Below are 12,971 nucleotides of genomic sequence, written 5' to 3'. Positions count from 1 at the left end.
AGAGCCCGGATCTCAATCCAATTGAGCACGTCTGGGACCTGTTGGATCGGAGGGTGAGGGCTAGGGCCATTCCCCCAAAAATGTCCGGAAACTTGCAGGTGCCTTGGTGGAAGAGTGGGGTAACATCTCACAGCAAGAACTGGCAAATCTGGTGCAGTCCATGAGGAGGAGATGCACTGCAGTACTTAATGCAGCTGGTGGCCACACCAGATACCGACTGTTACTTTTGATTTTGACCCCCCGTTTGTTCAGGGACACATTATTCAATTTCTGTTAGTCACATGTCTATGGAACTTGTTCAGTTTATGTCTCAGTTGTTGAATCTTGTTATGTTCATACAAATACTTACACATGTTAAGTTTGCTGAAAATAAACGCAGTTGGCAGTGAGAGGACGTTTATTTTTTTGCTGAGTTTATTTGAAACCGTGTAAAACAAAACCAACACATGGATTGCTGTCATACCATAGACTGCTTACAGGGTAAGGAAACCAATATTTAATTTTGTCATATGGGTGAACTATCCCTCTAACATTGAGGGGGGATTCTTAATTTTTTTTATTTTTTTTAATCGCCTTTAACAGCACCATCTAGTGGTCAGACGTTGGTAATATCAGGATGTAGATTTGGACCTAAAGCTAACAACTTCAATGACTAATTTCTCTGAACGGGATACTACTTGTCAGACATAGAAAACGGATTCTACTGTATGTACTCATTGTTGGGGTGGGATTGGCATGGGGTGTGGAGGGTCCGTGGATGGCTATTGACCATTTCTGTGGATTCCTCATGTCTAAGTTTGGTACAAGTCAGATATTATAATATATAATATTAGATATAATATTTACTGAATGCTATATCAATCCTATAAATTAAAAATGGCCAATTTGGGTGAAATCAATTAGCTTAAATTTCTCAGAGATCAAATTATATTTAAACAAAATAATGTTGCAGGAATTCCAATCTTATCTGTTTCTAACCACAGAAACAATTTCAGAACAATCTGAGATGGTGGGGACCGAAATCCTCTTTCTTGTGCTTTTTGAGGTGGAAGACCCGGGAGAGAGCGAGAGGGGATAAAGGGAGGGATAGAGGGAGAGTGTCTCACGCCCCAGTGAGCGATCCCCCATAGGGCCTGATTCTGCTGACCTGATTTCCTTTATTTTATCTTCCACTATGTTCTCAGGGCACTTGAAGTACATGAGAAGCTGCCTGTCCTAATCAAATCAAAGTGTATTGGTCGCGTACACAGTTTAGCAGATGTCGTAGCAGGTGCAGCGAAACGCTCGGGTTACTAGCTCCTAGGTCACTTGAAATGAAAGACAGTCAATCTAGGAAGTGATTCGAATTTCAAAAGAAAACATGGCTTGATTGAGAAGTCTTGATTGAGAGAATAAAAATTTAAAAAATGAAATTTCAGGTTACCTCCTGAATTGAGTAACTTCAATTCCAATGGACCATAATCCCGCTACAGGAGTAGTTTGCCTGGGCTGTTTCCTCCATAGAATTACAAATAGAACCTCTATGGTCCCCTCCGCCATAGAAACAGACTCTAGATGATATTTCTATGCCTTCCACTCCTCCCTGTCCTCTGGTCTGATGACACAGTGAAGCTGATCAACCTCAGGAGGCTCAGGACCCAGCAGGCCCTATGGGGAAAGATGGAGGGTGACTCTGACCTTTATCTTGGTTCAGCTGCAGGGAAACTAGTCATGAGGGATGTGCATCTTTCCCTTTCAAGAACATTTTGATTCGTATCTAGATACCAGGGCTACGATACAGGAACAATACGTTTTAGTTTGAAACGATTCCGTGCGATTCGGGTTGGATTAAAGAACGAATCGATGCGATACGATTTCACACATTCACCATTTGTTGCATAAAGATATTCATTTTCCATTCTATATTCAAATCTACTGCTAATGAGCTGGGCCTCTCTGAGCTGGATATGTCTGAGATGACTTGTGTGTGTGTTTTTGTGTGTAAAATGATGTATGTCTATAAGGAATACTATGTAGACACCTGATCTGAGCCATAAGGGAGACTAGGCATCCATCACCCCACTACCACTATTAGATTATGGGGGGCAATGCAGGCTGTTTTTTTTACCCACTAATTAACTTGTAATTTTTGCAGATTAATAGTTTGAGCTAGTAATGTATCAATATTTATAGTCAGTGGGGAACAGTCAGGGCCCTCTAAGCCCTCAGAGAGAGCCTAAGGAAAGATACAAATCTGTATATATTTAGAAATATTATAATTTGTCATTTTGTTTTCATTGATTTAATCTTTTTGGCTTATTTGTAATGATATCGCTATTGAATTTCTTCAGTTTGTGTTGGAAAAAGAAGGGTAAACATCCAAGAGAAAAAAATATCCAATCAGAATTTTTCTTTGGTGGTCTCACGGTAGAAATAATCTAGCTGGGCTCAACGCTCATTGGCTAGGCCCTCAGGCTTTGAATAGAAGGCACCAGCCAACATCATTCACATTGACTTCAATTAGAGCAGCCTTTTGGAATGACAGTAAAATCGACCAATCACAAATTGTCTTATAATAGGTGGGACAATTGTATGATGGCTCAAGGCCCTCTAGAGGGCCTAAGTATACATCACTTATTCAGAGCCAATAGTGAGACTTATCTTGTTTTCTCACGCTTGAGCCTAGCTAGCTGGCTAGCTTTTTGCGGTGAGTGTATGTAACAATGACAATTGCAGAGAGAGTAATTGAGGACGATGTGGTGGCTAAATTGTTAGCGTCTCCCTTTTCAAGACTAACTTTGAATGAAAAGTTCAATCTTGTACAGACCAGGAGACCAACTCCTGGTGCAACGAGGAAAGAGTTTTGAAAGGCATTGCCAAGTTAATAATTATGAGCGCTATCCGTGTATAACCGGCTGTGAGCTGACAAAAAAGCTTTACTGTTGGAATTGCCTACTCTTCAGCAACGATAACAGCTCAACCTGGACAACTGGTTTCAAAGATATAGCCTGTTTGACAAAGTCAGCACTTCGACACCAAAACTCACCTTCACACCTGCGAGCTACAGTGAGTTTAAAAACATTTGGGGGGGCCTCCCGGGTGGGGCAGTGGTCTAGAGCACTGCATCGCAGTGCTAGCTGCGCCACCAGAAAAATGAAAATTAGATTTAATCTACGAGAACTCTGAGTGAGACCGGAGTTCCAAGGGGGAGCAGGACACATAAGCAAGGAGACGTTCGCGGCCCAGTATCAACAGCTACACAGTGCGCGATCATCGACAACATTGTCACTCAGCTAAGAAACAGGTTCAATGACAATGGAAGGCTCATGTTCCTTGCCCTCCTTGACCCACAAAGGTTCCCAATATTTAGGGAAATGCCAAACTTTCCAAACGCTGCATTCTCCTGTCTCGAGGAAAGCTATGGCCCTAATTTCGATTTGCCGCGGCTTTAAACAGAACTCACCGTTATGTACTCAATGTCTGACTTCGAGGGTAAGAGTCCGGGTTGATCTGCTCAACTTTCTCCAGCAGAAGAGATTAACTAATAGTATGCACCAATTGTATCTGCTTACCTGTCTAGTTTTGAACATTCCAGTGTCCACTGAATCAGCAGAAAGACCATTTTCTGCACTAAAAAGGATCAAGACATATTCCAGGAACACCCCTGGACAGACTGTCAGCCCTGGCCTTGATCTCAATCAAAAAACAACTTCTTTCAGATTTAAAATCAAAAGACAAGCTATATGAACCTGCCATTGCCCATTTTCATAAAGAAGGACAGGAGAATGGACTATCGTTTTTAAATAGATAATCATAATGGTGAAGGGACTTTTTGTTTTCATCTACAGATTGCTTTTTTTCTGCCCTCTCGTTCATATCATTTTGGATACAATGTGTAAAATATTCTTTCAACTTTACATCACTGGTTGTGTGGTTAAAAACAAAGGTAATGACGTTGCAGTTGGAAGTACTGGATACTTGGTATTTTTTTGTTTGTTGCTGCATGCTGGAGAACATCGAATGCAGCGCAACCCTTTCCTCTCTGACAGGATGTACTGTCGTGGTCTTGAAACAATGTGACTAGTCGTGTGGTTGAATTCATTCCGGCCACTATTTGAGTGACAGTTTGTTTTGGCGAATGTTTCTTTGAAACGGCGCACCCGTATTTTCTTCTAACGTGGTTCCTGCTATCGATATTTGCAAAAGAAAAGGTCTCAAGTCATGCTCTGCATACACAGGCATCCGAGTTCACCCAACCTAGCTCCAATAGTCTGCTATTAATACATAGCCCAACTTTGGATTTCAACCCTATATCAAAATTTAAATGGTTTTGACTGTTTGGAAGTTTTTAGTGCGCTTCTTTTCCTCCCACTTCGGCCTTACAGTGCGCCTCGCAAAAGTGATTCATCTTTATGAAATTATCAACTTCACCCCGTATATATCTAAAAATACACACCATATACACTTCTTGTTTAAAGCAAAACTAACAAAACTACCGCTGATGGTGGGCCTGCAATATTGAAATAAAATCTATTGTAAGCCCTGTTCAACACGGCAGGTAGCCTAGCGGTTAAGCGAGTTGGGCCAGTAACCGAAAGGTTGCTGGTTTGAATCCCCAAGCCGACTAGGTGAAAAATCTATTGATGTCCCCATGAGCAAGGCTCTTAACCCATATATTGCTCCTGTAAGACGCTCTGGATAAGAGTGTCTGCTAAATTACTAAAATGTAAAGCCAGCCACGTCGCGGACACAGAGACCTCGCTCCCGGGTAGGAAAACACCTTCTATGCCTACTTCGAGAATAACAATGCGACTCATGAGGACTGTGTGCTCCCGATCTCTGTGGCCGGCATGAGTAAGACATTTAAGTGTGTTAACCCTCGCAAGGCTGCCGGCCAAAGCCGCATCCTCAAAGCATGTGCAGACCAGCTGGCTGGAGTGATTACGGACATATTCAATCTCTCCCTATCCCAGTCTGTTGTACCCACTTGCTTGATGATGTCCACCATTGTTGTGGATATGCAATCTCTGGAGTGATGAATCACGCTTCACCATCTGGCAGTCTGACGGATGAATCTGGGTTTGGCGGATGCAAGGAGAACTCTACCTACCCCAATGCATTGTGCCAACTGTAAAGTTTGGTGGAGGAGGAATAATGGTCTGGGGCTGTTTTTCATGGTTCAGGCTAGACCCCTTAGTTCCAGCAAAGGTAAATCTTAACACTACAGCATACAATGATATTCTAGACAATTCTGTGCTTCAAACTTTGTGGCAACAGTTTGGGGAAGGCCCTTTCCTGTTTCAGCATGACAAGGCCCCCGTGCACAAAGCGAAGTCCATACAGAAATGGTTTGTCGAGATCAGTGTGGAAGAACTTGACTGGCCTGCACAAAGCCCTGACCTCAACCCCATCAACTACGTTTGGGATGAATTGGAACGCAGAATGCGAGTCAGGCCTAATCGCCAAAAATCAGAGCCCGACCTCACTAATGTTCTTGTGCAAGTCCCTACAGCAATGTTCCAATATCTAGTGGAAAGCCTTCCCAGAAGAGTGGAAAGCCTTCCCAGAAGAGTGGAGGCTGTTATAGCAGCAAAGGGTGGACCAACTCCATATCAGTGACCAGGTGTCCACATACTTTTGGTCATGTAGTGTGTATCTCTTATGTGGGTGAATTTTGATTTCCAAAATTAAAATCACTTGGAGCTGATATGCTGGTGTTTTTGGTCTTTTTAATGCCAGTATCCCGGAGTCGCCTCTTCACTGTTGACATTAGTACCCGCGAAACACAGGTCTCATTTAAAGAAAGCTGCCAGTTGAGGACTTGTGAGGCGTCCGTTTCTGAAACTAGACACTCTAATGTACTAGTCCTCTTGTTCAGTTGTGCACCGGGGCCTCTCACTCCTCTTTCTATTCTGGTTAGAGCCAGTTTGCGCTGTTCTGTGAAGGGTGTTGCACGAGATCTTCAGTTTCTTTGCAATTTATCGCATTGAATAGCCTTCATTTCTCAGAACAAGAATACACTGATGAGTTTCAGAATAAAGTTCTTTGTTTCTGGCCCTTTTGAGCCTGCAATTGAACCCACATATGCTGATGCTCCAGATACTCAACTAGTCTAAAGAAGGCCAGTTTTATTGCTTCTTTAAATCAGCACTAAAGTTTTCAGCTGTGCTAACATAATTGCAAAGGGTTTTCTAATGCTCAATTAGCCTTTTAAAATGATGGACTTGCATTAGCTAACACAACGTGCCATTGGAACACAGCAGTGATTGTTGCTGATAATGGGCCTCTGTACGCCTATGTAGATATTCCATTAAAAAAAAATTTTTTAAATAAAGAATTTAAAATGTAGCTGTTTCCAGATACAATAGTCATTTACATTTTACAAATTTTACAATTTACAACAATAACAATGTCTCCACTGTATTTCTGACCAATTTGCTGTTATTTTAAATGGACCAAAAAAATTGCCTTTCTTTCAACAAAAAAGAACATCTCTAACTGACCACAAACTTTTGAACGGTAGTGTATTCCGGAATCTGGCATTGCTCGTTCTCATATTGCTTGTTCTGATATTTCTTATATGTATTTACATTTTTAGTCCATTTAATTTCTAGATGCTTATGTTTCTAGCTCCAACAGTAACATTTCAATGCACCTGCATTAACATCTGCAAATCTGTGTACGCGACTAATAAACTTTGATTAGATTTTGACACACACAATGTACGACTGCATGAGCACACACTCACACACACACACAACCCCACACAGTCACACACACAAAATGTATGCTCACACACTCAAACACAAAGAGGTAAAGAGGATTTGTCCTGTCCGGTGAGTCATCAAGGAGACTAGGCATCACAGACAAGCAACCCCACAGTCACTCACACACACACACACACACACACACAAACAAACAGAGAGAAAGGAAAGAGGATTTGTCCTGTCCTTTACCTGTCAGGTGAGTCATCAGAGGGATAACATGTGTCAAACACTGTCACATCCTAGCACTGTGTGTGTGTGTGTGTGTGTGTGTGTGTGTGTGTGTGTGTGTGTGTGTGTGTGTGTGTGTGTGTGTGTGTGTGTGTGTGTGTGTGTGTGTGTGTGTGTGTGTGTGTGTGTGTGTGTGTGTGTGTGTGTGTGTGTTACTATGCAGGCTTGGCACAACTGGTGGGCAAGGACCTGTCATAATGAAAGTGAGTGAGTTTTCCCACTCCTCTATAATTGTCGTTGCCCCTAGGTACAGATCTAGTATCAGATACCCCTCCCCCAATCTTAACCTTAACCATTACTGGGGAAAATGCAATACTGATCCAAGATCTGGGGGAAACTTCACCTTAAACCACAAATGTCATTTCAGAGCTGTGGTGACAGTAACGTTAAGACTTGATTTGACAGTCAGGGTGACAGATACCGCAGAATCATGTGTACCATCTCACGCATCCAACACTGATGTACTGCTAAAATCAGAGAGAATAGCATAGAAACCCATAGTGAAGATCTGTCACAAAAAGAATGATTGAAAATGAAATGAGAGATGAGAAAAATAAGAAAGATTTGAGAATCAAAGCTGAGATATTAGTATGCACCTCAAGCACAACACACGTGCACACATACACACATACACACACAGGCCAGCCCTATAGATAGGCACCAGTGGCGGTCGGTGCCGTTTAAGATGAGGGAGGAAAAAAAATAAATAATAATCTTCATAAGCATGGCCTTATTTCTATTACAGCATATTGGATGACTGTCATTCATATTCCATTCACCCAGTTCAATGTAACATTGATAGGTTCAGGCTTACTATATGATACTCAAAATTTCCCTATGCCCATCATGAGGTTGCTACAACCTAGCCTACTAATCAAAGTTTAGAAAACATGTGGAAATATTTTAGTAATCAAGGAGCTAGACAGTGACACATTCAATACCAAACAAGAGTTTCTGTAGGACAAATTCAGGTATGATTATCCCTATTTTGTTCCCTTTGCTTCCGTTTAAGGATTTTTTTTTAAACAGAATTGGTGGAATGAATACACCCCCGATCACCCGTAGACACAGTTCACGTGCATAGCAGCCACATTGCTCATTGTATATTCCTTCTTGCATCTACACGCTCTACAGTGCTCACAGCCTACATTGTTGTCACCATATTAGCGAACGTCATAGTCAACATAGCTACTAAAACGTTAGAACACAATCATGCAGTGCGCTGAAAGCAGTGTAGCAGTTACACCGGTGGGCCCTGGTGGCAACACATTTATAAAACCAAAAGCCTACCTTGACTTGCAAAAGTTCCACTGTTGGATAGCCATGGCCAGCTAGCTAACATAGCATCACTTGCTGTTTGAGCCGGGTGTTTGACTAGGCTAAACTAGCTAGCTGCATTTGCTGGCCAAGTAGGTGATTTTTTATTTTTTATTTTTTTAAATACAACAAAATATAGCTCTCTGCTTCTAATTCGCTTTTTAAAGAGAAGAATTTGTTCCAAACTGTTCAACTATTGTCTTTTTCTTTGAGTCAACTACTCACCACATTTGATGCACTGCAGTGCTAGCTAGATGTAGCTTATGCTTTCAGTACTAGATTCATTCTCTGGTCCTTTGATTGGTGGACAACATGTCAGTTCATGCTGCAAGAGCTCTGATAGGTTGGAGGACGTCCTCCGGAAGTTGTCATAATTACTGTGTAAGTCTATGGAAGGGTGAGAACCATGAGCATCTTAGGCTTTGTATTGAAGTCAATGTACCTAGAGGAGGACTAAAACTAGCTGTCCTCCGGCTACACCATGATGCTACCCAAGAGAGTGCTGTAAAAGCTACCGTGGACCTTCATTGCAAAACAGTGTGTTTTAATCAATTGTTTGGTGACACCAAACTATATTAAATATATTCCTATCACAATAGAATATCTTTTTTAATATTTCACTATTTTTATCAAATTCACTGAGGATGGTCCTTCACTTCCTCCTCTGAGCAGCCTCCACTGGTACGCACTACACAAACATCTGCCAGAGCCAATTAATGTTAATTAAATTCCACTTATTATTATTTATTTTTTTAATTAATAATAATTACACACAACTGGGCTGATGTTACTGCTGCGTACGTCATTCAGTATCTTCGGCTTGAAGCAGGAGGGCATTTCCCGCGGAAAGACAAGGACTATGCTACAACCAGGTCCAATATTTATTTATTTCCCGGAGGCAGCATGGAAAATACCGAAACCCACTAGAGAATACACGGCTGCTTCGATTTTAGCTGCAAATCTCCTTACATTTAAAACGTTGAGGTGGGCAACGCTAAGAATACACATTCACAACCTCGACCCATATCCTCCGAAAATCACTGGAGAATACACGGCTGCTTCGATTTTAGCAGCAAATCTCCTTACATTTAAAACGTTGAGGTGGGCAACGCTATGAATAGGCATTCACAACCTCAACTCGTATCCTCTTCAAATGCAACATTGTAGCCCATTCAAGAAAATCATTTACATGAATGCAACATTGTCTCGCGCAGCATCAAGACAAACTCCCCTTCACCGAAAACTTGCAGGCATATATCACAGTTGACATCACAATTCAAAATTTAGCAGCTGTGTTCATTCAACCCAAATCGCGTTAACACAATTATGAATGTCAAGTTCTTCAGGATCTGGTCGCAATGGTGCGGCTCACATCTCCAACAATCAATTCACAATCAATGGGTGCCCATAGCGTCATTGTAGGTACAGGGGGGGCGGTGAGTGAAAAAAACCTACACATTGAGCTCTACAATATAGGCCTACTCAGCATTACTGAATAATGTACAGTCATAACCTTTGTTTTTCCCATTGACCCACCGTCACTGCCGAATGCCTGACAGCATTGGATGCCGTCTGCCTTATCTCCGCCGCACTCCCGGGCTTGAGCAGGTTCTTCGTGAATCTCCGGGTCGATTCCGCTGCCATTTCAGAACGGTCCACACTATTCCTCTGGTTCAAGCGCCGACGTTCGCCCAGATTTCCAACGCGTTTGTCTATTGCAAATCCAATGTATACGCCAGCAACGGCTCCCCTCCTCGTCTCGCTGCTGCTTCTACTGGGCTACTAGTACTACACAGCAGCCGTGCTTGCGTAGGCTACAGATGCCTATTCAGCGAGGTTCTACCAATGCCCGTGCGCTACAGAGTCAAAGGAAGCGGAACTAATGGCCCATCTCTCTCCAACCCCTGGGCTGCAAGAAGCCTTTAAACTATTAACGTTTTAATAATTTAACATAGGCTGGGTTTTCCCAAACATAGAACGCCCAAAAGCCCTGCTACTGATGAGGAGTATCTGTTGCTATAAGTCTACGAAACGTTCAAATTGGTCATACAACTCAATTCTAAAAGGCTTGCAATAACAGTGACCACTATGTCCATAATTTGGCCTCTGCCACAGGTCAAGGAGAGAGGAGAATAACCTCCAGAATGTCATCAACTCATCAGCAGTCCACTCAGGACCATCGTTGGAGAGGGAGGAATAATGGTCACACAGCGACCTCATGTGGTGGAATAGGCTAGTACTAGTCTTTTATTAATGTTATTTTTTTTATATAGGTAGCATTATCATAATAGGCTACACAACGCTGTGGCATGGTTGCAACATTGTTGGGCACTATACTGTATATCCACATTGAATACAAGCCATCGTCGGATATGATCAATTTGCCTATCTGGTATTTTCGCATTGAACCTTTAACAAGTCCTACTTTGCATGAATGACAACGTTAGCTGGCTATCAGTAAGGAATAAACGCAAAAAGTCCTACACATTTGACAAGTCCGAACCATAGCCTATGTCCTTCTGAAAACACGATTCCTATATGATTATGGCAATCCAATAGACATACATTCGTCCACTCGTGTCCTTCTCGTGCATCTGCACAAAGCATTCAAGTGAACCATCCCATCCACGGATGTTAACATGTCCAGATGTTTTGGTTTCTTGAGTCAGGATTGCAAAGTGAGGACACATCAACCATCACGTGGGTGTTTCCCGTCTCCAAAATAGCCATGGAGACCTAGATAATAGACTTCTTCATAGGCCTACCATTTGGCTTTGGTAATTAATGGGAAATGTGGTTTCCATGGAGATCTTGGCAGTTAAGCCCTATGGAGTTGTATCTTACCTTAAGGCAACAGAGCAGGCATCCGCAGACGAAGGCATTTTTAAATAGTTGGATGATATCTAAGGAGACCTACCGCATAAGTTTCCATAAAACACGTGTCCAACTTAGCTTAGTTGATTCTAAAGAAGATTTATCACAGTTGTTTGATGGAATAAGGAATCCGGACTAATCTATTGTACTCTGGCTCCCCCGTTTGTCCACTATACAGTACTGCAGTTGTATGAGAAATAATAATTACACCAAATTTGCAATTGTATGCATTACCTTCATTTCTTAATTTTCTTGAAGATGTTTGGTGCTTTGAAGGCTTTCAGGACTTTGCCGTTTTTCAAGGACGGCTTGTTGGTCTTGTTTGTTTTCAGGGGCTTGGGGGGGGGTCTTGGTCAGGAAACCAGGTTCGCTTATTTTCTGCTTCTCTGAGGTTAGTTGAAAAATCCTAGAAAGAAAATCACAGCACTTAGAGACAACTGCCCACAATGTCCCTATAAGAGTAGATATTGACTAATGCCAAGTTCACGGGCTATCGGAAATTCCTAGTTCCAACAAGGAAGGTTCACTTGAACGACTCTCCAAGTCGAAATTACATGTGGGAAACTGAGAGAGGTATGTTTTCAGAGTTTTGACGTTTCACCACTGTCTTTTTACCTTTTCAACCAAAAGATAACTACAACCTTATCAATATGGATAATTAGGCTACATTTGATAATGTAGCTAGTTTGGCCATACTGTCAATGTTAAGCAAGCTAGCTAACTTTATTATTACCAACGTCACCTAGCTTGTCAAGCTAACTAAAGTTGTATTGGTTGAATAATTATTCCGACCAAAAAGCACAGGAATGAAACAAAGTCGTATTTTCGACATCACAACTAGAAAGTAGGAAGTTTCCGACGAGCACGTGAGCTCGGCATTGTAGTATCTGGGATCTACATCTGTTTATATTAGTTACTATGCTGTTACTAAGCAGTGATGTATTACGACAGTGTTATGTTACTACACCTAATAGGAAATGCACATACGCACTAGTGTGCCCGGGAACTGGAGAGCACGAGAGGTTTTGACTAAACGAAAACTAACTGTACTCCCGTCTCCTGCCTGGTCATTTCTCCACAACACAAATATTACAGTGGCGACGAGGTGATTAAACTTCTTTAACGGACATTGCTTGAAGGGAAGAATGTTGCGTGAGTAATGAAACTCAAAATAATTATGTAATTCGTCAGTTATTTTTTATTTTCTTTTGCCAGTAAAAAAAGGCTAAGCACTGCTAGCAGGAACAGCGTTCAGGAGCTGCCAAGTAGCAAGACTATTGGAGTCCAGAATAGCGACACTGCCCTCTGGTGGTTAAATAAAAAGAAACTGTCATTGAACCCATTGAAATTAGGCGATCTCAGTGGAGAAATATTGTCAAGAAGGGGAAAAAAAAGGAAGAAGGAACGTAACACGGTGTGTACATTATTACAAATGAGTGCAGTGAACGAAGTAATTGCAGAAACTTCTGAAGTGAAGAATTAGATGAAAATTAAGGAATACAAGGAATAAGGAAACTGAACAATTAACTGTGAAAATGGCAACCATTGGTCGAGTACCAGAGTTTGAGGCTACAAAAGAGGATTTTGATTCCTATTTGGAGCGTTTTGAGCGTTGGCTGGCTGCAAATGAAATCAAGGATGGAAAGAAAGCAGACGTATTTCTCAGTGTTTTGGGTCCAACTGAGTATGGATTGCTGAAAGGTCTCATTGAACCAATAAAAGCAGTGGAGTTGAACTATGCAGAACTGACTGAAACTCTTTCAAGGCATTTCAAGCCTAAGCCAATTCTCATTGCAGAACGTTTCA

The 12,971-nt window shown here is 41.8% G+C and overlaps 1 protein-coding gene across 2 annotated transcripts in view; it reads right to left on the bottom strand.

The window, feature by feature from the left end:
- Window positions 1-10,437, bottom strand: part of dock10 (dedicator of cytokinesis 10) — a 173,096-nt gene extending 162,659 nt beyond the window's left edge. For both annotated transcript variants that reach the window (XM_055896528.1, XM_055896529.1), the window contains exon 1: window positions 9,828-10,437. In XM_055896528.1, coding sequence (XP_055752503.1) covers window positions 9,828-9,935 — 108 coding nt within the window. In that variant the 5' untranslated portion in view covers window positions 9,936-10,437. The remainder of the gene's footprint in view (window positions 1-9,827) is intronic.
- Window positions 10,438-12,971: the final 2,534 nt, after the last annotated feature.

The sequence above is a fragment of the Salvelinus fontinalis genome, chromosome 33, assembly GCF_029448725.1.
Source record: "Salvelinus fontinalis isolate EN_2023a chromosome 33, ASM2944872v1, whole genome shotgun sequence".
NCBI lineage: Eukaryota > Metazoa > Chordata > Actinopteri > Salmoniformes > Salmonidae > Salvelinus > Salvelinus fontinalis.
The sequence above is the reverse complement of the archived record's forward strand: the minus strand, read 5'-3'. Positions and strand labels throughout refer to the sequence as shown.